Consider the following 25,019-nt stretch of genomic DNA (forward strand, 5'->3'; position numbering starts at 1 on the left):
ACAAACGGATAAACAAACAAGTAGCGTCTTTTCTTTCTTGAAATACTGTACTTTTATTGTAGGCTACGATACATTTGTACGTTTTATCAAAGAATGGCAACACATTTTTAGGGGAGTAGCTATAACGTTTCTAAACCATTTATTTCATCTCAGAGGATCACTGGATAGAGTGTGATGTGATGTTCTACATTTTGGCAGGATTATGAAAGCTACTATTCAAACACAAAGTAGAACACCACTTTCCTTGGGTTCTTTCACATGTACATTTAACAACAAAAAATCTTCAGCCACATAAAAATCCCACCAAGTATCATATCTCCTACAGCAATTCAGCTGAGCCATAATAGACCACATCACATTTGTTTTATTTTCCCAAAGGTTGATGTAGCACAATCTGCATCTGGCTCCAACACATGCATGGGGTTGGTGAATGTTGTCAAGGCCTCTTGGAACAGTGGATTTTGAGTCTGTAATAAATAAATAAAAAAATGTAGGAAAAACCACTTTTCAACCTAGCAACCTGTCAACATAGTTTTTGTCCTTCAAAGGGTCAGCAAATGTCTCCCAAAACTTTGAATCACACTCGTGTTGCCTTTTTCTACTTTTGACTGTGTTTTTGGATGGTGCATATTATAATTGTCCCTTTCTCTCTTTTCTTGTACTCACGTCTTCCCAACAGATATTCTCCTTATCCTTCAGGAACCTTCTACGCTCCCGCTGGTAGGACACTTCTAACATCAGCCGGTAGATTATTATCATGATGACACCCGGTAAAACGATTCCTACCACTGCCTTCCCCATGTTTATAATCCATGGGTCAATCCCTCCTTTCAGGAATTGAGGAAGACACCACAAGACAAGAGACAAAATAGACACGATTTATTACCAATGGGTGTTGCTTAGGATTGGCTTCAGATAATGTACGGAAGTTCTCTATGGGGAAAAGAAAGTTATTCTATTATTTACAGTTTGACAATATAAAACTTACTTGAAGTATCTGTGTAGTAGACAAAAATGTCACCAGTATTTATGAGTTCCACATTAAAGCGTACAGTATCATCCTGACAGGTGAATGATTGAGTCCCATTGATGCGGATAGGCTTGGCAGAGCCACAGCGACGGTGACACATGTTTATGGCTGACTCATGTAACATGCAATCAACACAGGCCCTAAAACACGCACCAAGGAAAATGTTTTATTTAGTCCATCGTACTCAAATATACAGTATATAGCAACCAACTAATAGTAATTGCGTGGAAACAAAACTGTAGTTGAAGTAATACGTTGCTCTTGTTGAAATGATCATGGACTAATATTTGGAAGATACAATGTCCTGTATGGCTCTATTGGTAAGAGTGCAAAGGTTGTGGGGTCAATTCCCTCTGGGATTACATACAAGTTGCTTTGGATAAAAGCATCTGCTATGTGGCATATATAGTACATCAGGTTTATCTCACCGGTATGTGTCACATGGTGCCAGGGGCTTGGTGCAGTGCCTGCCAAAGAAACCAGGGTGACAATGGCATTCATTACATTCACATTGTCCTCGGTGAGAGCAGATTCCATCGTTACTGGTCTGGCACTGATCTGTGAGGGTAGAGCATTCACATGCAGGGCCTGTGTAGTTATGGAAACACTCACAGTTACCACAGTCACACTTCCCATTACCTGCAGAACACACATATACACAGACAGAACACATACAGGGGCATTAATAATCTCAATACAGACTGTACTAAAATCCCTCTTCAGCTCTTTCGAGCCGGATAGGATAATCATTTTCAGCATATTAAACTAAAGTGGTTGAGAAGAAAAAGCAGTGAAACCAGGTGAAAAACACATTCTAAAGGACATTTTAAACACCCCCATTCTAAACCTAACTTCCCCTTACCGCCACAGATCATGTTGTTGTGACGGTTGCAGCTAATGTCGTCACACTGGCAGTGTTGGCCCCTGTGTTGGCCCCAGCAGATACATTGGCCACACACACAGCTCCCACGGCCGCTGCACAGTGGTGTGCCTGTGCTGTTTGTCTGTGCAGGTGAACACAGGGCCTCTACGGCCAGACTGGTGTCTTTGTCCGGCTGTGTTTCACACTCACAACGCTGGCCTGTGTGTCCTGAATCACAGCTGTAAAACAACCAAGGTCAAGTAGAGAGGAGATTCAGCAACTCTTGGAGGACAATGGAATTAAATAAAAAAAGCTTCTTTACTGTTAAAAATAGATCCAACGCATTTCAGCTTTTGGCCTTCACACAGTGATTCTATAAGTCAAATGTATTCTCAAAGCCCTTTTTACATCAGCAGTTGTCACAAAGACCTATGCGGTAACCCGGCCTAGACCCAAAGAGCAAGGTTATTGGTTTCAACAAAGCACTGATGTCTGCATCACATAAATTTCAACCAACATACAGCAGCAAGATGATGAAATGTCACTCTTCAGTACACAACTTGATGCTGAAGATAGTGAAAATCAACACGGCTGTAAGTTGGGTGCCACTACCTACCTACAGATACCACAGTGGAATGTTCCATTGCCATGACACTGGGATGACTGTTCCTCGGAGTCCTGACAGTCACAATCACACAGCGTCTCAACGGTAACCCTCAGCTCTTCATTGATACCCTGCACTTTGATGATGAAAGACTCTGTCTTGGACAGACAGCTCGAGCTGGTCACAGTAACTGTGAAATTGACCTATACAGTAGAATGATAAATAGGGGTCATAAAAGCAGTTTTTTATTTGTCTGGTTATGGGTCCCCTGGGTCACCACATGCTGTAAACACATTTTTGTTAACTGTAGTGGATGACTAAGTGCAAACCTAGAATTATACCTTGGCTTTTCTGAGTCAGTGTGATGACGGTGCTTTTTGAGTATACAGTTCACCGGGCATTATTAGAGGACGTTGCTACTGCCACAGTATTTAACCTGCCAGTTGCTTTACCTGTTGATTGATTCTGACATCACTGCACTCCCCTCTGTCCTGCCCCTGAGCTAGCCTGTCATCACCACAGTGGGAGCTGTAGGAGACCCCCAGGCCTGGTGGGACGTCACGGTGCTCCAGGAGGATGGAAGACGATAGGTTCTGAGGAGGACATCAGTGGAGGAGGTAATCATTAACCTTTCAGTACAACTGAAATGCCATAGTTGGGTTTGTGCAGTAGGTATAAATAGACTCACGTTGCAGGCCTCAGAGATGAGCTGAACAACATTGTTGGAGTCATCCTCCAGGAGGCCCACCACCGACTGGGGGATCATCTCACTGAGTGCCTGGGATGGGGGTTCAGAAAAGGAGTTTCAGGGTCATGTTCATTAGGGCACACCGTAACCAAAAGTTTTAGACATTGGCTAAGGGAGCGAACTCAAGTCTTCAGTAACTGAATTCCTTACCTCATAGTTTTCAATGTTCTGGTCTGTCACTGCAAAGATCAGCCTGATGTTATTGGCTGATAGGACCTGAGATAGGTGTCCAACTGAGGGATAGTCCTAAAATACATTTGTGTGGAGGTTAGTTTGTGAGAAGAGATAGCTTCCTAGGGACGGACATAGGGTTCACTCACATAAACGGTGTCCTTATTATAGAGCCCATTGCTATTCAGGTGGCATTTCCCGTCGTTTGGTTGGTAGATCCCAGCAAGCTTCCCATCACCTGCCAGGTGGAAGGTATCATCTGAAGTGTAGACCAGGATCCGAGTTACATTACCCCAGCCAATGTCATCCTACAGACGGGTTGGGTCGAGGGTTTTAAACTACATATACAGTACATACAATATTACAGTATATAGAAACAATGACTTAGATATTGTGCTGACTAGGATTGACGGGCCGCCCCCCAGGAGGTAAGGGTAGGAAACACATCCCCCACGCTGATCCTCAACAAGGGGGCCCCTCAGGGGTGCGTGTTCAGTCCCCTCCTGTACTCCCTGTTCACTCATGACTGAACGGCCAGGCACAACTCCAACACCATTATTAAGTTTGCTGATGACACAACAGTGGTAGGCCTGATCACCGACAATGATGAGACAGCTTATAGGGAGGACCGTGTGGTAGGGACCGTGTGGTGCAAGGACAACAACAACCTCTCCTTCAACGTAATCAAGACTAAGGAGATGATCGTGGACTACAGGAAAAGGAGGACCGAGCATGCCCCCATTCTCATTGACGGGGCTGAAGTGGAGCAGGTTGAGAGCTTCAAGTTCCTTGGCGTCCACATCACCAACAAACTAAAATGGTCCAAGCACACCAAGACAGTTGTGAAGAGGGCACGACAAAACCTATTCCCCCTCAGGAGACTGAAAAGATTTGGCATGGGTCCTCAGATCCTCAAAAGGTTTTACAGCTGCACCATCGAGAGCATCCTGACGGGTTGCATCACTGCCTGGTATCGCAACTGCTCGGCCTCCGACCGCAAGGCTTTACAGAGGGTAGTGCATATGGCCCAGTACATCACCGGGGCCAAGCTTCCTGCCATCCAGGACCTCTATACCAGGTGGTGTCAGAGGAAGACCCTAAAAATTGTAAAAGACTCCAGCCACCCTAGTCAGATTGTTCTCTCTGCTACCACACGGCGAGCGGTACCGGAGCGCTAAGACTAGGTCCAAGAGGCTTCTAAACAGCTTCTACCCCCAAGCCATAAGACTCCTGAACAGCTAATCAAATGGCTACCCAGACTATTTGCACCCCCCCCCCCCCCCCCCCCATACGCTGCTGCTACTGTCTGTTATTATCTATGCATAGCCACTTTAATAACCCTACCTGCATGTACATAATTACCACAATTACCTCAACTAACCGGTGCCCCCGCACATTGACACATTGACTCTGTACCGGTACCCCGTGTATACAGCCCCGCTATTGTTATTTACGGATGCTCTTTAATTACTTGTTTTTCTTATCTCTTACTTTTTAAAAAGTTTTTCTTAAAACTGCATTGTTGGTTAAGGGCTTGTAAGTAAGCATTTCACTGTAAGGTCTACACCTGTTGTATTCGGCGCATGTGACAAATAAAATGAGATGATTTGATATGTACAGTATGCTGTTCTATGTGATTAGATATACTTAGGCCAGGCCAGTGCATAAAGGCTCAATGAGCTTCTTATTTGCTGTTCTTTTCCACGGTTTTCTCTCTCACTCTATTTTCAAAATACAGTTCTGAGTTCTATTGAAACACCAGTCAGCCATTTGTTCTTACCTGACAGACAGCCACCTGCATGATGGCGTCAAAGCCTGACTCTGGGCCATCTAGGTTACTGGAGATGCTCTGCTTGCTCACCTAAAGGCGTGACACAGAACAGGAAATTAATAAAGGACTGACATGGCAATACCTTGAACCAATGGTGCAGGACAGAAGAAGAAGAAGAAGGAAAACAAGACAAAAAGAAGAAGAAGAAGACTGGAGTTGGAAGTGATGTTCTACGAGGAATTCAAAGTCGTAAGTAACTCTGCTGGCTCACCTTCCTCTCAAACTCTTCAACGTCCTCAGTGAGCTTCAGTACATGTTTGAAGCTGAAGGCAGGCTGGCAGGGGCCTTTGCCCCCCTCGATGCATGGGTTGGCCAGTTTGGCCTCCACTGTACTGACGTAGGGGTCCACCACCTTATCCACAAAGGAACCAAAGCCTGAGGGGGATAGAGGAACACTATGAGCGCTAGAGTTTTGACCCCAAGTGTGAACCTCATCCCCAGGCTCAACTGCTGCAGCTGGCTGATGGATGAGATTAGCCTGAACCTGACAGGGATTGTCAACAGGTTCCGATCGGATCAGGCATGAACTTTCAGTCCAAATCAAAACGGTAAAGTGGGCAAACTTTCCTCTGCATGAATTGGTTGAGTTGGGCTGATGGGCGAATTGTATGCTCTGTTCAAGGGTCATATAATCTTACCGGTTGATGTGATGGAGTGATGGAGCTGAGATGCACAGACACAAGAAGTTTGAGAGCAACACCTTCCATAGCCCCATAACAGTGACACTCACCTATCCTGACAGCACTGGTGATGTTCTTCATGGCAGTGACCACCTCCAGTCCTAGGTTCCTAATGTTCTCCAGGTCATCTTTCATGGAGTAAGACAGGTCCATCAGGTAGTACAGGTCTATGGGATAACCCTCTGAACGCCTGAACCTCACCTCGAATGACTGGGGCATGCCTGGGATTTAAACAGAAGAGGGTGATAAGGGGTGATAAGAGGAAAAGTGATGAGAATAATTGATTTATTCATCAACCATCAAATGTGCATGTGATTATACATATTTTATACTTACTTAGGCTTTGGGCTATCAACAATCAATATCATATTGTATGAGATAGTAATATTAGCCTAAGATAAGATATACTAAAATGTCCTCTGATTTCCCTATAATAATCAGTGGACCAATCAGTGGGGATAATGTGTAGAAGTTTAAATCCTCACCAGAACTGGTTGTTCTCTTGTTGTAATGACCTCTTTTCAACCTGTTTTGTCCGCTGTCTACAGTCTTCATCGACTCAGGGTGTGTGTGTGTGTGTGTGTGTGTGTGTGTGTGTGTGTGTGTGTGTGTGTGTGTGTGTGTGTGTGTGTGTGTGTGTGTGTGTGTGTGTGTGTGTGTGTGTGTGTGTGTGTGTGTGTGTGTGTGTGTGTGTGTGTGCCTGCATGTGTGTGAGTCCTCAGTCCCTACACTCTTAGAAAAAAAATTGCTATCTAGAACCAAAAAGAGTTCTTCAGCTGTCCCCATAGCAGAACCCTTTGAAGAACCCCTTTTGGTTCCAGGTAGAACCTATTTGGGTTCCTTGTATAAACCTTTCCATGGAGGGTTCTACATGGAACCTAAAATAGTTCTACCTGGAACCAAAGAGGGTTCTCCTATGGGGACAGCCGCATAACCATTTTGGAATGTGTGTACCGACTCTAAGAGTGTGCCTTCCCGGCTTCCGTGCGTCCATACGTGTAAGTCCTAAGGCCTCACCGACTCTTAGCTTAAGGTGGAGGTTCTGTGGCTCTAGCTGGACCACGGTCCCCATTGGCTCCTCTGCCCTGCTCCGTATTGCAGGCTGGGGGTTCAGGATCTGTCCGTCAGAGCAGTGTCTGTTTCTCAGAGCCTCCTCCCTGTCACAGCGACGCTCGTCTGGCTCCCCTTGCGCCAGGAAACCCTGCAGGTCAGAGGTCAACAGAACACAACTTTGACAGACGGCTTGAAAGTTTCTGCTTGAATAGAGAGGCGTGTAAAGGATCTGTGGACTAATATGAATATTGTTGATACATACTGTATATAAGTATGTTATTGCTATGGAGGTTTGTTTTGAGTGTAACCTACACCAAAGTAATTCAAAGCCTGGTAGAATGTTCTCAACAAATGTAAAAAACAATAACAGATTGAGATACCTTCTGTTTACACCAGGCACAGCCAAGGCTTCTCAGACACTCAGTACAGGTGGGCTTAGACAGGCATCTTCCATCCAGGACTAGAGAGCATACACACATGGACACAGAGGCATGCAGTCTGTCTGTGAAAAACACACCCTTTCAGAGGATGGGTTCTTCGTTAGCTATGTGCATCGCCACTTACCCATAGATCCTCTCAGTGAAGTGAAGTGTATCAGAAGAACCACCACAGTCAGCCACAACTTTCTCATTGTCTGCCCACAGAGAGAGAGAGGCATTTTATTATCTATTTCACTTGCTTTGGCAATGTAAAAATATGTTTCCTAAGCCATCAAAGCCCATTAAATTGAAATTGAATTGAAAAAGAGACAGAGAGAGGTAGAGACAGAGCGAGGGAGCGAGAGAAAATGGCAACACTAAACTATAACGTGAAGAGTTAAAGTTCTTTTCTAAAATCTTTTTGGCTCTATAACAAAGAACAAAAACATATACATATACATGATCAAATACAAATATTAGAATCAACTATTAAAGACTATCAGAACCCACTGGATTCTCCAATTACATTGAATGAACTACAGGACAAACTACAAACCCTCCAACCCAAAAAGGCCTGTGGTGTTGATGGTATCCTAAATGAAATAATAAAATATACATACCACAAATTCAATTGGATATACTTAAACTGTTTAACATCATCCTCAACTCTGGCATCTTTCCCAATATTTGGAACCAAGGACTGATCACCCCAATCCACAAAAGTGGAGACAAATTTGGCCCCAATAACTACTGTGGGATATGCGTCAACAGCAATCTTGGGAAAATCCTCTGCAGACTCGTACATTTCCTCAGTGAAAATGCTTATACATCTGCATTGCTTGCTGTTCGGGGTTTTAGGCTGGGTTTTGGTATTGCACTCCGTGACATCGGCCGATGTAAAAAGGGCTTTAGAAATTAATTTGATTGATTGATGTCAAATTGGCTTTTTACCAAATTACCATACAACAGACCACATATTGACCCTGCACACCCTAATTGACAAACAAACCAAAACAACGGCAAAGTCTTCTCATCCTTTGTTGATGTCAAAAAAGCTTTTGACTCAATTTGGCATCTGTCTGCAGCACCCGGCCTCACCCTACTAGAATCTGAAGTCAAATGTCTGCTGTTTGCTGATGATCTGGTTCTTCTGTCCCCAACCTAGGAGGGCCTGCAGCAGCACCTAGATCTTCTGCACAGATTCTGTCAGACCTGGGCCCTGACAGTAAATCTCAGTATGACATAAATAATGGTGTTCCAAAAAAGGTCAGGTTGTCAGAACCACAAATACAAATCCCATCTAGACACCGTTGCCCTAGAGCACACAAAAAACTATACATACCTTGGGCTAAACATCAGCGCCACAGGTAACTTCCACAAGGCTGTGAACGATCTGAGAGACAAGGCAGGAAGGGCATTCTACGCCGTCAAAAGGAACATAAAATTCGACATACCAATTAGGATCTGACCAAAAAATCCTTGTATCAGTTCTAGAACCCATTGCCCTTGATGGTTGTGAGGTCTGGGCTCTGGTCTGAAAACCTGTTTTCACATCCTCATGATGGGGTGTCGTGTGTAGGTTAATGAGGGAAAAAATATATAATCAATTTTTTTTAAATGTGGGAAAATGGAAAGAGTCTGAATACTTTCCGAATGCACTGTATTTCCCTCAGATTACACAGAGCCACAAAGAATTAGAAAACAAATCCAAATTTGATAAACTCCCATATCTACTGGGTGAAATACCACAGTGTGCAATCACAGCAGCAAGATTTGTAACCTGTTACCACAAGAAAAGGGCAACCAGTGAATAACAAACCCTATTGTAAATACAACCCATATATATGTTTATTTATTTTCCCCTTTGTACGTTAACTATTTGCACATCGTTACAACACTGTATATATCCATAATATGACATTTGAAATGTCTTTATTCTTTTGGATCTTGTGTGTGTAATGTTTACTGTTCATTTTGTATTTATTATATATTTGACTTGCTTTGGCAATGTAAACATATGTTTCCCATGTAAAATAAAGCCCCTTGAATTGAATTGAGAGAGAGAGACTGACAGAGAGAGAGGTAGAGATAGAGCGAGAGAGAGGTAGAGAGAGAGAGACAGAGAGAGGTGCTGCCTTTTACACTCTTGTTATTGTAGTTTCAGTTCTTCTTCACAGAGATAGGGTCAACACACTGTTTCAGATGAGTGATCAATGCTACTCAGCATGAGTTTGTTTTACGTACTTTTTCATAAAATTTACACTTTTCAAAAATATATGAAAACAGTCCCAAAGACACTCTTTAGTGTTAGCAATATATTTACAAAGCAGCCAGTTATATTGTTTCCTACTCCTAACCAACACGATTTGACCAGTGAGCCCAAGTTTTCTTCAGCTAAGAACAATTGAAAAGTTTGACAGACATGTTAGAAATCAAATCAAATTTTTGTCATATACACATGGTTAGCAGGTGTTAATGGAAGTGTAGCGAAATGCTTGTGCTTCTAGTTCCGACCATGCAGTAATATCTAACAAGTAATACAACCTAACAATTTCACAACAACTACCATATATACACAAGTGTAAAGGAATGAATACGAATATGCGAGCTTTCATGAGTTCGATGATAAAGAGTCGGGTTACAGTAGTGTCCTTGTGACTTTTAGTCGGCTGGATTCGGACTTGAGTTGCACTTTAAGTCGTAAAAATTACTGACAAACCTGGATGGCACCAACACATCCACTTCTCTGTCTCTCAGTTCTGGAATCTCCTTCTGCAAGACAGGCTGGGGATATCAGGGACGTCCCAGGTGAAGTGAACATTGAGGCAAGGTCCTAACAATATGTTAATTTATTTACTTATTTTTAACTGTTAGTTTGTTTTGCCAAAATCTTATTTGTTGTGTCAGGTTAAGGTTTATTTTATTTTCAAATATCAGTTCAAATATCAGTTTTTCTAAAGGTAATGAATGTAAAGATACATTACCAAGGTGACAGTAGAAGTAGGAGGGCATGGAGAAGGAATCCTGAGTTTAGGTTGTCTGTCTGATGGAAAGGTCCCTCTTTGACAAGTTTGGGTGAGATGTGAGAACACATGAAACTTTGGGTGGGTCCCTCCTTTGCATATGATCACGTTTAGCATCTGAATGCTGAGTGAGTTCTCTATTTTGCAAGGCGGCCACCAGCCAGTACTCCACATAAAACATTGAACCTCTTTTTTAAGATTATGTTATGATTCTAATGTCATTATATTGCACTATTGTTTTATTGGAGAGGAAAAGCATTAAAATACTGTAAACCATGGAAAAATAAATCACAAGAGTCAAAATAGTAACAAGTGTTTAATTCTTGAAGAAAGGCAAAACTGGCTCCCAGAGCAGGGCAGCCCACCGAGTTAACTGATTGAGATGCGAAGAAAGAGTGCGTGAGGAAAAATTATTGAGAAGACCAAGATCAGAAAGGAAACAACGGGCACAAAATAATGTAACTGGTTCAGATGATTAATTAATCTAGAAACATACATGTAAAACACACATACATGTAACAAAAATAAATGACTTTTCTTCCTCCTCCTCCTCTTCTTCCTGCTCCTCCTCTTCCCCCTATTCTTCTTCCTCCTCTACCTCCTCCTTGTGCTTCTTCATCAGTGGTGCGGGCATCGACACCCTCTTCTTGATCACATGTTCCATGTGGGCATGCTCAGATGTGTCCAGGCTGATGTTGTATTTAGCCAAGATCTTCATGATTGGCCTCAGCTTCAGCCACCACGATGTTTTGGGGATGCGGTGCCTGGACAGGACAGCAGAGGGGGGTAGAGGGATGTTAAAGGGACACTTCACCACTTTTTGACCTTTTATTCATTACATACCATTATGTCTACATACATAATGTGAAAACAGCGATGTAGTCAGAAAGAGAAGAGGGAATGTTCCTTTTCAAAACGGATATTAGTTGAGGGATATGCACTCACAATATCCACTTGAACTGTGGATCAGTATGAACAGTGTGTTAAAGTATGACTCAATTAATGTTGAGGAGAGTGAGCAACAGTCAGCAACTGCCACTCTCGTGTTTTAGCGTCATAGTGCCTGGAGTTTCTAAGAAGAAATCTCTGAGGATGAAAGGATCTTACTCGAAGTCTGTCTGTTCATTAAGCTCAGCCAACGGCTGGAAGGTCAGTGCTCTCTTCCTCATGCCCAGCACACAAGCAGAGTCTGGGGTGTTAGCGAAGATACGACCTGGAGGAGAGAGAAGGCAGTGTGACAGATGGAGTCATATAGCGTTATACTCAATGAGACAAACAAACAACTGGTATCAGCAGGTAAAAACTAGACTCTTAGAAGAAAAGGTTCTATCTAGAACCTAAAACAGTTATTTGGCTGTCCCCATAGTAGAACCCTTTGAAGAACCCTTTTTGGTTCCAGGTAGAAATATTTTGGGTTCCACGTAGAACCTTCTGTGAAAAGGGTTTTACATGGAACCAAAAAGGGTTCTATCTAGAACCTAAAACAGTTATTCGGCAGTCCCCATTGTAGAACCCTTTGAGTAACCCTTTTAGGTTCCAGGTAGAACCCTTTTGGGTTCCATGTAAAACCCTTTTCACAGAGGGTTCTACATGGAACCCCAAATAGTTCTACCTGGAACCAAAAAGGGTTCTCCTATGAGGACAGCCGAAGAACCCTTTTGGAACCGTTTTTCCTAAGAGTGAATTCAAAACGATGTGTATTTGGGTGCAGCAATATGCCGCTCATTCCTTTATCTTAGTATCTGTTCATGGTGACACCCCACAGCCTGTCTTACCATGTCTGTACACCTCCTTGAGTTTCTCTGTGAGCCACAGAACAGCCTTGGAGCCCATCTTTGTACCAAAGTTCCTGTCGAAAGGTGTCGGGGTTCCGCCCTGGGGAGAGGGAATAGGACAAAGGTGGGGGGGAGAAGAGAGGGGAGGAAAGAAGGGAGAGTTAGTGGGGGAGAGGGGAGTTAGATGGGGAGAGTGGAGGACAGGGGAGGGGAGAGATGGAGGGGGAGAGGGGAGTACAGGGGAGTGGAGAGTTAGAGGGGAGAGATGGAGAGTTGAGGTTGGATTACTCAACTAAAGTCTACGTACTTCATGTTCTGGTTAAGCTTTATAAGTAATTGGGAAAGGGAAAATTGGAATTGGAATTTCAGATTACTTTCTCAATTGAATTACTTGAAATGGAATTAACCCCAATTAGGAGTACTCTTGTAATTAATTGAAACTGTGGTTACATCCTAAATGGCACATAGAGCACTTTTTTGAACACGGCCCTGGTCAAAAGTAGTGCACTATAAAGGGAATAGGGTGCCATTTGTGAGCAGACTGTTAACAGACCTGTTGCATGTGTCCCAGGATGTTCTTGCGGCAGTCGAAGACACCCTTGCCCTCCTCAGAGTAGAGGGCGAAGATGAAGTCTGTAGTGTAGTTGGCATTGCATTTCTCATTCCTGAGACAGAGGAAAACATGAATATACTGTATATTTACAGTTGAATTGGCATGGCATTGCAGTTCTCATTCCTGAGACACAGAGGAAAGGAGTATAGATGAGATCAAAACATGAATATACTGTTTATTTACAGTTGAATTGGCATGGCATTGCAGTTCTCATTCCTGACCACAAAGAGGATACAGAGCACGAGCACTGACTTTGCTGATAGCTGCTTTATTGAGGAATTATTTGCTTACTATAACCAGGTTTCCATCTAAGCATTAAAGGGCGTTAAAACTATTCTGCTAAGGACTCTGGTAGGATACACATGACTATCCCACTGTAGCTCAGTTGGTAGAGCATGACGCTTGCAACGCCAGGGTTGTGGGTTCGATTCCCACGGGGGACCAGTATTTAAAATGTAATAAAACGTATGCGCTCTACTGTAAGTCGCTCTGGATAAGAGCGTCTGCTAAATGACTAAAATGTAAATGTATCCTCGATGAAAGATGGCTATGGAGGTGGGCCTGACACTCCAGGGTTTTCTCGTTTGGGCAAAGAGACGGTGGGATCTTTTTGTGTCGGTAAAATGTATTATGTGTGAAATTGAGGTGGAAACACCTTTATGCGCAAATTTTCATATAATAACCATTATACTGAAGTAAACTTGGGGTCACTGATATACAGTTAAAGTCGTAAGTTTACATACACTTAGGTTGGAGTCATTAAAACTCGTTTTTCAACCACTCCACAAATTTCTTGTTAACAAACTATAGTTTTGGCAAGTTGGTTAGGACATCTACATTGTGCATGACACAAGTAATTTTTCCAACAATTGTTTACAGACAGATTATTTCACTTATAATTCACTGCATCACAATGCAGTGGGTCAGAAGTTTACATACACTAAGATGACTGTGCCTTTAAACATCTTGGAAAATTCCAGAAAATGATGTCATGGCTTTAGAAGCTTCTGATAGGCTAATTGACATCATTTGAGTCAATTTGAGGTGTACCTCTGGCTGTATTTCAAGGTCTACCTTCAAACTCAGTGCCTCTTTGCTTGACATCATGGAAAAATCAAAAGAAATCAGCCAAGACCTCAGAAAAAAAATTGTAGACCTCCACAAATCTGGTTCATCCTTGGAAGTAATTTCCAAATGCCTGAAGGTACCACATTCATCTGTACAAACAATAGTACACAAGTATAAACACCATGGGACCACGCAGCCATCATACCGCTCAGGAAGGAGACGCATTCTGTTTCCTGGAGATGAACGTACTTTGGTGTGAAAAGTGCAAATCAATCCCAGAACAACAGCAAAGGACCTTGTGAAGATGTTGGAGGAAACAGCTACAAAAGCATCTATATCCACAGTAAAACGAGTCCTATATCGACATAACCTGAAAGGCCACTCAGCAAGGAAGAAGCCACTGCTCCAAAACTGCCATAAAAAAAAGCCAGACTACGGTTTGCAACTGCACATGGGGACAAAGATCGTACTTTTTGGAGAAATGTCCTCTGGTCTGATGAAACAAAAATAGAACTGTTTGGCCATAATGACTATCGTTATGTTTGGAGGAAAAACGGGGAGGCTTGCAAGCCGAAGAACATCATCCCAACCGTGAAGCACGGGCGTGGCAGCATCATGTTGTGGGGGTGCTTTGCTGCAAGAGGGACTGGTGCACTTCACAGAATAGATGGCATCATGACGGAGGAAAATTATGTGGATATATTGAAGCAACATCTCAAGACATCAGTCAGGAAGTTAAAGCTTGGTCGCAAATGGGTCATCCAAATGGACAATGACCCCAAGCATACTTCCAAAGTTGTGGCAAAATGGCTTAAGGACAACAATGTCAAGGTATTGGAGTGGCCATCACAAAGCCCTGACCTCAATCCCATGGAAAATTTCACAGGGTGGTGAAAGTGCACGTGATGAACTTCACAGGGTGGTGAAAGTGCACGTGATGAACTTGATGGTCCTTTCCAATAAATATATAATATTCTGGTGACATGATGATCGATGCTTGGCTGCCGTTTGACAAATAAAATGAATCTAGCTCTTATCCCTAATAATCTCACCATGTACAGTAGGATAGCCTGTATTTGCGGGCTGTGGCTAGAGCGCATTTACAACCAGAGTGGACACATTTGCTATATAACACAACAGTTTTTGTGACAAGAATTTTTAGAGTTGAAAATGCAATGGAATCCCATTTAACTTTTTATGGGCCCACTAAGGAAATGACTCTGGATAAGAGCATCTGCTAAATGACAAAAATGTAACATGTAAATGAGAGGGACAGAAACAGGGAGAGGGAGAGTTTTGGAAAAGTACAAGTATGGCAGATTGAGATCTAGATGAATGAATGAATGAATAAATAAATACATGAATAAATAAATGAATGAATGAATGAATAAATGGATGACTGAATAAATAAATAAAGGAATGAATGAATGAAACCCACCTGAGAATTAAACCTCTCTTCACATCTGTCTTCATCTTCTGCACAAGATGCTCTACGTTCATCTGCAAACCGGAGCCAGTCAGTCAGGACACATTTATATAATGTATACTTTTAAATAGAGGAATCCTCTAAACATTCATATCATGTATACTTTTATATAGAGGAATCCTCTAAACATTCATATCATGTATACTTTTATATAGAGGAATCCTCTAAACATTCATATCATGTATACTTTTATATAGAGGAATCCTCTAAACATTTCTATAATATATACTTTTATATAGAGGAATCCTCTAAACATTCATATCATGTATACTTTTATATAGAGGAATCCTATAAACATTTATATAATGTATACTTTTATATAGAGGAATCCTCTAAACATTCATATCATGTATACTTTTATATAGAGGAATCCTATAAACATTTCTATCATGTATACTTTTATATAGAGGAATCCTCTAAACATTCATATCATGTATACTTTTATATAGGGGAATCCTATAAACATTTCTATAATGTATACTTAGTCCCCTCCTATACTCCCTGTTCACCCATGACTGTGTGGCCAAGAACGACTCCAACACCATCATTAAGTTTGCTGACGACACTACGGTGGTACTGTTGGCCTGATCACCGACAACGATAAGACAGCCTATTGGGAGGAGGTCAGGACCTGGCAGTGTGGTGGGAGGACAACAACCTCTCCCTCAACGTGAGCAAAACAAAGGAGATGATCGTGGACTACAGGAAAAGGAGGGTCGAACGCCCCCATTCACATTGACGGGGCTGTAGTGGAGCAGGTTGAGAGTTTCAAGTTCCTTGGTGTCCACATCACCAACAAACTAACATGGTCCAAGACAGTTGTGAAGAGCGAATGACAACGCCTTTTGCCCCTCAGGAGACTGAAAAGATTTGGCATGGGTCCTCAGATGCTCAAAAAGTTATACACCTGCATCATTGAGAGCATCCTGACCGGTTGCATCACCGCCTGGTATGGCAACTGCTCGGCATCCGACCATAAGGCGCTACAGAGGGTAGTGCGTACAGCCCAGTACATCACTGGGGCCAAGCTTCCTGCCATCCAGGACCTATATACTAGACGGTGTCAGAGGAAGGCCCAAAAAAATTGTCAAAGATCCCAGTCACCCAAGTCATAGACTGTTCTCTCTGCTACCGCACGGCAAGCGGTACCGGAGTGCCAAGTCTAGGTCTCAAAGGCTCCTTAACAGCTTCTAGCCCCAAGCCATTAGACTGCTGAACAATTCATCAAATGGCCACCCGGACTATTTGTATTGACACCCAACCCCCCTTTGTTTTTACACTGCTGCTACTCTCTGTTTATTATCTATGCATAGTCACTTTACTCCTACCTACATGTATAAATAACCTTGACTAACCTGTACCCCCGCACATTGACTCAGTGCCGGTACCCCCTGTATATAGCCTCATTATAGTTATTTTATTGTGTTACTTTTAATTTAATGTCATTTTTTTACTTTAGTTTATTTAGTTCATATTTTATTAACTCATTTTTTTTTTTAAACTGCATTGTTGGTTAAGGGCTTGTAAGTAAGCATTTCATGGTGGGGGGGGGGGTGTATTCGGCGCATGTGACAGATACAATTTTATTTTATTTTGATTTAGAGGAAACCTACAAATATTTATATAATGTTTACTTTTATATAGAGGCCTGTTTCTATCGTCAATAATTATATATAGGAAAACCATAAAACCCAGACACAGATTAAGCCTTAGAAATCATGTTCAATTAACATTTATTGATAGTGCTCACATGAAAAAATACTACATTTTACTATAGAATACTACAGAACTTACTATAGAATGATATAGTAAACTGTAGTATACTGTAGAAACTATACTACATGCCAGTGGAGGCTGCTGGAGGGGAGGACAGTTCATAACAATGTCAAGAACGATTTTTTTACATTACATTACATTACATTTAAGTCATTTAGCAGACGCTCTTATCCAGAGCGACTTACAAATTGGTGCATTCACCTTATGATATCCAGTGGAACAACCACTTTACAATAGTGCATCTAAATCTTTTAGGGGGGGGGGGGGGGGGGTCAGAAGGATTACTTTATCCTACCCTAGGTATTCCTTAAAGAGGTGGGGTTTCAGGTGTCTCCGGAAGGTGGTGATTGACTCCGCTGTCATGGTGTCGTGAGGGAGCTTGTTCCACCATTGGGGTGTCAGAGCAGCGAACAGTTTTGACTGGGCTGAGCGGGAACTGTGCTTCCTCAGAGGTAGGGGGGCCAGCAGGCCAGAGGTGGATGAACGCAGTGCCCTTGTTTGGGTGTAGGGCCTGATCAGAGCCTGAAGGTATGGAGGTGCCGTTCCCTTCACAGCTCCGTAGGCAATCACCATGGTCTTGTAGCGGATGCGAGCTTCAACTGGAAGCCAGTGGAGAGAGCGGAGGAGCGGGGTGACGTGAGAGAACTTGGGAAGGTTGAACACCAGACGGGCTGCGGCGTTCTGGATGAGTTGTAGGGGTTTAATGGCACAGGCAGGGAGCCCAGCCAACAGCGAGTTGCAGTAATCCAGACGGGAGATGACAAGTGCCTGGATTAGGACCTGCGCCGCTTCCTGTGTGAGGCAGGGTCGTACTCTGCGAATGTTGTAGAGCATGAACCTACAGGATCGGGTCACCGCCTTGATGTCAGTGGAGAACGACAGGGTGTTGTCCAGGATCACGCCAAGGTTCTTAGCACTCTGGGAGGAGGACACAAGGGAGTTGTCAACCGTGATGGCGAGATCATGGAACGGGCAGTCCTTCCCCGGGAGGAAGAGCAGCTCCGTCTTGCCGAGGTTCAGCTTGAGCTGGTGATCCGTCATCCACACTGATATGTCTGACAGACATGCAGAGATGCGATTCGCCGCCTGGTTATCAGAAGGGGGAAAGGAGAAGATTAATTGTGTGTCGTCTGCATAGCAATGATAGGAGAGACCATGTGAGGATATGACAGAGCCAAGTGACTTGGTGTATAGCGAGAATAGGAGAGGGCCTAGAACAGAGCCCTGGGGGACACCAGTGGTGAGAGCGCATAGTGCGGAGACAAATTCTCGCCACGCCACCTGGTAGGAGCGACCTGTCAGGTAGGACGCAATACAAGCGTGGGCCGCGCCGGAGATGCCCAACTCGGAGAGGGTGGAGAGGAGGGTCTGATGGTTCACAGTATCAAAGGCAGCAGATAGGTCTAGAAGGATGAGAGCAGAGGAGAGAGAGTTAGCTTTAGCAGTGCGGAGAGCCTCCGTGACACAGAGAAGAGCAGTCTCAGTTGAATGCCCAGTCTTGAAACCTGACTGATTAGGATCAAGAAGGTCATTCTGAGAGAGATAGCAGGAGAGCAGGCCAAGATCGGCACGTTCAAGAGTTTTGGAGAGAAAAGAAAGAAGGGATACTGGTCTGTAGTTGTTGACATCGGAGGGATCGAGTGTAGGTTTTTTCAGAAGGGGTGCAACTCTCGCTCTCTTGAAGACGGAAGGGACGTAGCCAGCGGTCAAGGATGAGTTGATGAGCGAGGTGAGGAAGGGGAGAAGGTCTCCGGAAATGGTCTGGAGAAGTGAGGAGGGGATAGGGTCAAGTGGGCAGGTTGTTGGGCGGCCGGCCGTCACAAGACGCGAGATTTCATCTGGAGAGAGAGGGGAGAAAGAGGTCAAAGCACAGGGTAGGGCAGTGTGAGCAGGACCAGCGGTGTCGTTTGACTTAGCAAACGAGGATCGGATATCGTCAACCTTCTTTTCAAAATGGTTGACGAAGTCATCCGCAGAGAGGGAGGAGGGGGGGGGAGGGGGAGGAGGATTCAGGAGGGAGGAGAAGGTAGCAAAGAGCTTCCTAGGGTTAGAGGCAGATGCTTGGAATTTAGAGTGGTAGAAAGTGGCTTTAGCAGCAGAGACAGAAGAGGAGAATGTAGAGAGGAGGGAGTGAAAGGATGCCAGGTCCGCAGGGAGGCGAGTTTTCCTCCATTTCCGCTCGGCTGCCCGGAGCCCTGTTCTGTGAGCTCGTAGTGAGTCGTCGAGCCACGGAGCAGGAGGGGAGGACCGAGCCGGCCTGGAGGATAGGGGACAGAGAAAATCAAAGGATGCAGAAAGGGAGGAGAGGAGGGTTGAGGAGGCAGAATCAGGAGATAGGTTGGAGAAGGTTTGAGCAGAGGGAAGAGATGATAGGATGGAAGAGGAGAGAGTAGCGGGAGAGAGAGAGCGAAGGTTGGGACGGCGCAATACCATCCGAGTAGGGGCAGAGTGAGAAGTGTTGGATGAGAGCAAGAGGGAAAAGGATACAAGGTAGTGGTCGGAGATTTGGAGGGGAGTTGCAATGAGATTAGTGGAAGAACAGCATCTAGTAAAGATGAGGTCAAGCGTATTGCCTGCCTTGTGAGTAGGGGGGGAAGGTGAGAGGGTGAGGTCAAAAGAGGAGAGGAGTGGAAAGAAGGAGGCAGAGAGGAACGAGTCAAAGGTAGACGTGGGGAGGTTAAAGTCACCCAGAACTGTGAGAGGTGAGCCATCCTCAGGAAAGGAACTTATCAAGGCGTCAAGCTCATTGATGAACTCTCCAAGGGAACCTGGAGGGCGATAAATGATAAGGATGTTAAGCTTGAAAGGGCTGGTAACTGTGACAGCATGGAATTCAAATGAGGAGATAGACAGATGGGTCAGGGGAGAAAGAGAGAATGTCCACTTGGGAGAGATGAGGATTCCAGTGCCACCACCCCGCTGGCTCGATGCTCTAGGGGTATGCGAGAACACGTGGGCAGACGAAGAGAGAGCAGTAGGAGTAGCAGTGTTATCTGTGGTAATCCATGTTTCCGTCAGCGCCAGGAAGTCTAGGGACTGGAGGGTAGCATAGGCTGAGATGAACTCAGCCTTGTTGGCTGCAGACCGGCAGTTCCAGAGGCTGCCGGAGACCTGGAACTCCACGTGGGTCGTGCGCGCTGGGACCACCAGGTTAGAGTGGCAGCAGCCACGCGGTGTGAAGCGTTTATATGGCCTGTGCAGAGGGGAGAGTACAGGGATAGACAGACACATAGTTGACAAGCTACAGAAGTGTTGTTTCTTGTATTATTGTCTCTTGTGTCTTTAGAGAACTGTTTCACTTTGATATCCTTTTTCTTCTGTCCTGATTTTCTCTTTCTTTTCTTCTGTTAACTAGATATTCTTTGTTGTTCTTCGTTAGCTAGCTAGCTTCTTCCAAAAGAGTCCCTAGCAACTGCTTAGCAACTGGTAAACAATTCAGCTAGCTAAGATAACTACAATTTTATGAAAAATAGTTATTTTTCAAAAGCCTATCTTCTTTGTTTGTTGCTTGTTTTTTCTCCTATTCAGTCTTGCAGTTTTCTTTTGCTTTTTTCCGATGTACTTCACTCTAAAAACCATGTAAATTTCAATATTTGTAGGAGCTCATTTTTCAGCTGCTGCTGCTCAAATTGGAGTTCCGGAACACTAATAATAATAAGATATATAATAATATAATAATAAGATTTAATAAGAACTGTACCATAGAGGCTCAGAATAAGTTAATAGGAAAAACAAAAAGAAATGGAGGAACTTATTCAAGAAAGATCCAGCGTAATATATTATAAAAATAAAGTGAACTGGATGGAATATGGGGAAAAATGCACCAAATAATTTTTTAATCTTCAAAATAGAAATGCTACCAAATATAATTGACTGAAACTTGTCACAGTCACCCATGTTTCAAAAAACAATAATTTTAAAGAGGAAGTAAAGTACTTTAAGCATATGTTTTTCTTTCAGTATCCTCCATCTCCACTAACCGAAGATAATTGTATGGATTTTTTTGTATTAATAATGTAAAATTAAAAGCTGTACAGAAAGACTCATGTGAAGGAAGAATTACAGAAGAGGAACTTCTAGATGCAATTAGGGAAAGGGAAGGGGGGATACCTAGTCAGTTGTACAACTGAATGCCTTCAACTGAAATGTGTCTTCCACATTTAAAGACCAAAATTGGTTAAAGAAAATGGTGATAAATAAAAAAATATACCAGTTTCATTTAAGGACCAAAAAATTGGCAGCTGTGCCATATAGATTGCAAAATAGTTGGGAAGAGATTTTCGATGTACTGATTCCATGGCACATGGTTTATGAGCTGATATGCAAAACGACGCCGGATTCAAAACCTAGTATTGTTCAATTTAAATTATTATACAAAATTCTTGCAACCAATAGAATGTTATATATATGGGGGATACAACCTTCCCAGCTCTGCAGATTCTGCTGCAAAGAGACAGAGTCATTAGATAATTTATTTAGGCAATGTCCATATGTAGCTTGTTTTTGGTCACAGGTCCAGGAATTGCTGAAGAATTGCAACATTTACCTGGAGCTAACTCTGCAGATAGCAATACTGGGTGATCTGAAAAGTCATAGTCAATCGATCAATAATATAATAACACTAATTTTGGCACATTTTTCAAATATTTAATGTACAATCTGTAGAAACCATGAGAATAGAAAAGTTCCGAACTTTTGTGAAGTATCACAGCACAGTTTAAAGATTTATGGCAAAAACAGGTGTGCAAAGCTGTCATCAAGGCAAAGGGTGACTACTTTGAAGAATCTAAAATATATTTTGATTTGTTTAACACTTTTTTGGTTACTACATGATTTCATATGCGTTATTTCATGGTTTTGATGTCTTGAATGAGTCTTTTGTCTAAACTTTTGGCTGGTGCTGTATATTTACAAAAAATATATATGGGGATTGGAAATGATGCAGACAATTACTTTGATGGAAGACACAATCTATCTGCAATATTAAAGCTAATTTACCTCCTAAAAAAAATATTTGAAAATAATATTTATACATTTTTTTAAAGGTGCCACCAACAACCTGTGTTACACACTGTAGTATCCCACGATCATTTGTAGTACTTACTATATCATGTTGTAGTATACTGTAGAATATTATAGTAAACACTAAAGTATTATATGCAAAAAACACTGTAGTAAATACTACAGTAATGTCCGCAAAAACACAACACTTTTTAAAAACTATAGTAAATACTACAGTATTTAATTTGTATATACCCTGCATATTCCCCCCCCCCCCCCCCCTCTACTATATTTAACTGTACATACTACAGTATACTGCACTGAAAACTACAGTCAAGTCTGCAAAAGCACTACAGTGAATAGTACACTGTCTATCCCACATAGTTTGTTTATGTGGGATAGTCCAGGACTTAACTTAATCTGTGTCCGGGAAACTGTCCGAAAGATTTTCACAAGCTGGCAGACTGTAGTGTTGTATATGTACACTGTGTCTAAAGCTCTCAATGTCATGGGAGAGGGAGAGCAAGAGAGAGAGAGAGAGAGAGAGAGAGAGAGAGAGAAGTAGAAAGAGAGAGAGAGCGAGAGAGGGAGAGAGAGAGAGAGAGAAGTAGAAAGAGAGAGACAGCAAGAGCGATAGAGAGAGAGTATTCATCATCTCACCTCGAGGTCCCTGATTCCAAACTTGTCCTCATAGATGTATGCAGCATCAGCCCCTGCAGCCAGACCAGCCATGGTAGCCAGGTAACCACAGTACCCTCCCATGGTCTCAATGATGAACACACGACGCTTGGTGCCTGCTGCTGACTGCTTGATCCTGTCACAGGTCTGTTAAAGGAGAGTCAGGAATCAAGAGAGGGGGAGAGAGGGAAGAAGCGAAAAGTGAGGGTAGCGAGGATAGGTGCATAGTGATGATTAATTTGATGACAGTTAAAACACATATTAAACTGCTTCAGTTGAAGACAGACATTACATACATTTTAAGCAGGTCTCACAGGTGTTACAGAATGTGGTAGCTATGGTTTAGACTGTGGCATTGAGTTAGGTGATGTGATGTGTGACTCACATCATAGGAAAATGTTTTGCAATGGAGAATTGAACATTTGTTTTCTTACGGGACAAGTTCAGCTACAGCAGCACCTCACAGTTTCAAAACATTTTCTCCCTACTGAACACAAACCAGATGTTGGTGATGTATTACAGTACTCACTTAGGTGTTGATGTAATACAGTACTCACCTAGGTGTTGATGTATTACAGTATTCACCTAAGTGTTGGTGTTGGTGTATTACAGTACTCACCTAGGTGTTGGTGTTGATGTATTACAGTACTGACCTAGGTATTGGTGTTGATGTATTACAGTACTCACCTAGGTGTTGATGTATTACAGTACTCACCTAGGTGTTGGTGTTGATGTATTACAGTACTCACCTAAGTGTTGATGTATTACAGTACTCACCTAGGTGTTGGTGTTGATGTATTACAGTACTCACCTAGGTGTTGACGTATTACAGTACTCACCTAGGTGTTGATGTATTACAGTACTCACCTAGGTGTTGGTGTTGATGTATTACAGTACTCACCTAGGTGTTGGTGTATTACAGTACTGACCTAGGTGTTGATGTATTACAGTACTCACCTAGGTGTTGATGTATTACAGTACTCACCTAGGTGTTGGTGTTGATGTATTACAGTACTCACCTAGGTGTTGATGTATTACAGTACTCACCTAGGTGCTGGTGTTGATGTATTACAGTACTCACCTAGGTGTTGGTGTTGACGTATTACGGTACTGACCTAGGTGTTGGTGTTGATGTATTATAGTACTCACCTAGGTGCTGATGTATTACAGTACTCACCTAGGTGTTGGTGTTGATGTATTACAGTACTCACCTAGGTGTTGGTGTTGATGTATTACAGTACTGACCTAGGTGTTGGTGTTGATGTATTACAGTACTCACCTAGGTGTTGATGTATTACAGTACTGACCTAGGTGTTGGTGTTGATGTATTACAGTACTGACCTAGGTGTTGGTGTTGATGTATTACAGTACTCACCTAAGTGTTAGTGTATTACAGTACTCACCTAGGTGTTGGTGTATTACGGTACTGACCTAGGTGTTGGTGTTGATGTATTACAGTACTGACCTAAGTGTTAGTGTATTATAGTACTGACCTAGGTGTTGGTGTTGATGTATTACAGTACTGACCTAAGTGTTAGTGTATTACAGTACTCACCTAGGTGTTGATGTATTATGGTACGGACCTAGGTGTTGGTGTATTACAGTACTGACCTAGGTGTTGGTGTTGATGTATTACAGTACTGACCTAAGTGTTAGTGTATTACAGTACTCACCTAGGTGTTGGTGTATTATGGTACTGACCTAGGTGTTGATGTATTACAGTACTGACCTAGGTGTTGATGTATTACAGTACTCACCTAGGTGTTGGTGTATTACAGTACTGACCTAGGTGTTGATGTATTACAGTACTGACCTAGGTGTTGGTGTTGATATATTACGGTACGGACCTTGGTGTTGGTGTTGATATATTACGGTACTGACCTAGGTGTTGGTGTATTACAGTACTGACCTAGGTGTTGGTGTTGATGTATTTCAGTACTGACCTAGGTGTTGATGTATTACAGTACTGACCTAGGTGTTGGTGTTGATGTATTACAGTACTGACCTAGGTGTTGGTGTTGATGTATTACAGTACTTACCTAGGTGTTGGTGTTGATGTGTTACAGTACTCACCTAGGTGTTGATGTATTACAGTACTGACCTAGGTGTTGGTGTTGATGTATTACAGTACTGACCTAGGTGTTGGTGTTGATGTATTACAGTACTCACCTAAGTGTTAGTGTATTACAGTACTCACCTAG

General features: G+C 42.9%; 2 protein-coding genes across 7 annotated transcripts in view; both read right to left on the minus strand.

Moving 5' to 3' along the window:
* Positions 1-104: 104 nt before the first annotated feature.
* LOC106572729 (integrin beta-7) lies at positions 105-10,474 on the minus strand. Of its 6 annotated transcripts, none has more exons than XM_014147165.3 (19): positions 10,383-10,474; positions 10,118-10,170; positions 8,741-8,791; positions 7,544-7,613; positions 7,360-7,439; positions 6,944-7,127; positions 5,977-6,147; positions 5,458-5,621; positions 5,196-5,276; positions 3,565-3,723; positions 3,395-3,490; positions 3,185-3,274; positions 2,949-3,089; positions 2,509-2,699; positions 1,893-2,131; positions 1,459-1,669; positions 989-1,170; positions 667-827; positions 105-467 (listed from the first exon to the last, which is right to left on the minus strand). In XM_014147165.3, exons 4-19 carry the CDS (start codon positions 7,608-7,610, stop codon positions 354-356), a joined length of 2,331 nt encoding a protein of 776 aa, XP_014002640.1. In that variant the 5' UTR covers positions 7,611-7,613; positions 8,741-8,791; positions 10,118-10,170; positions 10,383-10,474; the 3' UTR covers positions 105-353. The 6 variants fall into 6 exon arrangements, with proteins under 6 accessions (XP_014002640.1, XP_045552343.1, XP_045552340.1 ...); XM_045696387.2 differs by having other exon boundaries at positions 8,741-8,817; XM_045696384.2 differs by having other exon boundaries at positions 10,118-10,182; positions 10,383-10,466.
* Positions 10,475-10,724: 250 nt separating this feature from the next.
* LOC106572792 (ATP-dependent 6-phosphofructokinase, muscle type) overlaps positions 10,725-25,019 on the minus strand; it is a 75,893-nt gene continuing 61,598 nt past the window's right edge. Inside the window, exons 16-21 of the mRNA XM_045696381.2 lie at positions 22,801-22,965; positions 15,316-15,377; positions 12,750-12,861; positions 12,197-12,296; positions 11,529-11,634; positions 10,725-11,185 (exon numbers count right to left, since the gene is read on the minus strand). Of these exons, the coding sequence (XP_045552337.1) occupies positions 10,999-11,185; positions 11,529-11,634; positions 12,197-12,296; positions 12,750-12,861; positions 15,316-15,377; positions 22,801-22,965 (732 nt within the window). The 3' untranslated portion in view covers positions 10,725-10,998. The remainder of the gene's footprint in view (positions 11,186-11,528; positions 11,635-12,196; positions 12,297-12,749; positions 12,862-15,315; positions 15,378-22,800; positions 22,966-25,019) is intronic.

This window comes from Salmo salar, chromosome 15 (genome assembly GCF_965601325.2).
Source record: "Salmo salar chromosome 15, fSalSal1, whole genome shotgun sequence".
NCBI lineage: Eukaryota > Metazoa > Chordata > Actinopteri > Salmoniformes > Salmonidae > Salmo > Salmo salar.

What these genes read in the sequence shown, in the direction of transcription:
- LOC106572729 (XM_014147165.3), bottom strand. Translation starts at nt 7,610, where the DNA reads ATGAGAAAGTTGTGGCTGACTGTGGTGGTTCTTCTGATACACTTCACT. An exon ending in TCATCTCTGAGGCCTGCAAC is followed by an intron (nt 3,090 to 3,184) that starts GTGAGTCTATTT and finishes TGTCCTCCTCAG; the next exon opens with AACCTATCGTCTTCCATCCT. An exon ending in GCACCATGTGACACATACCG is followed by an intron (nt 1,171 to 1,458) that starts GTGAGATAAACC and finishes TGCGTGTTTTAG; the next exon opens with GGCCTGTGTTGATTGCATGT.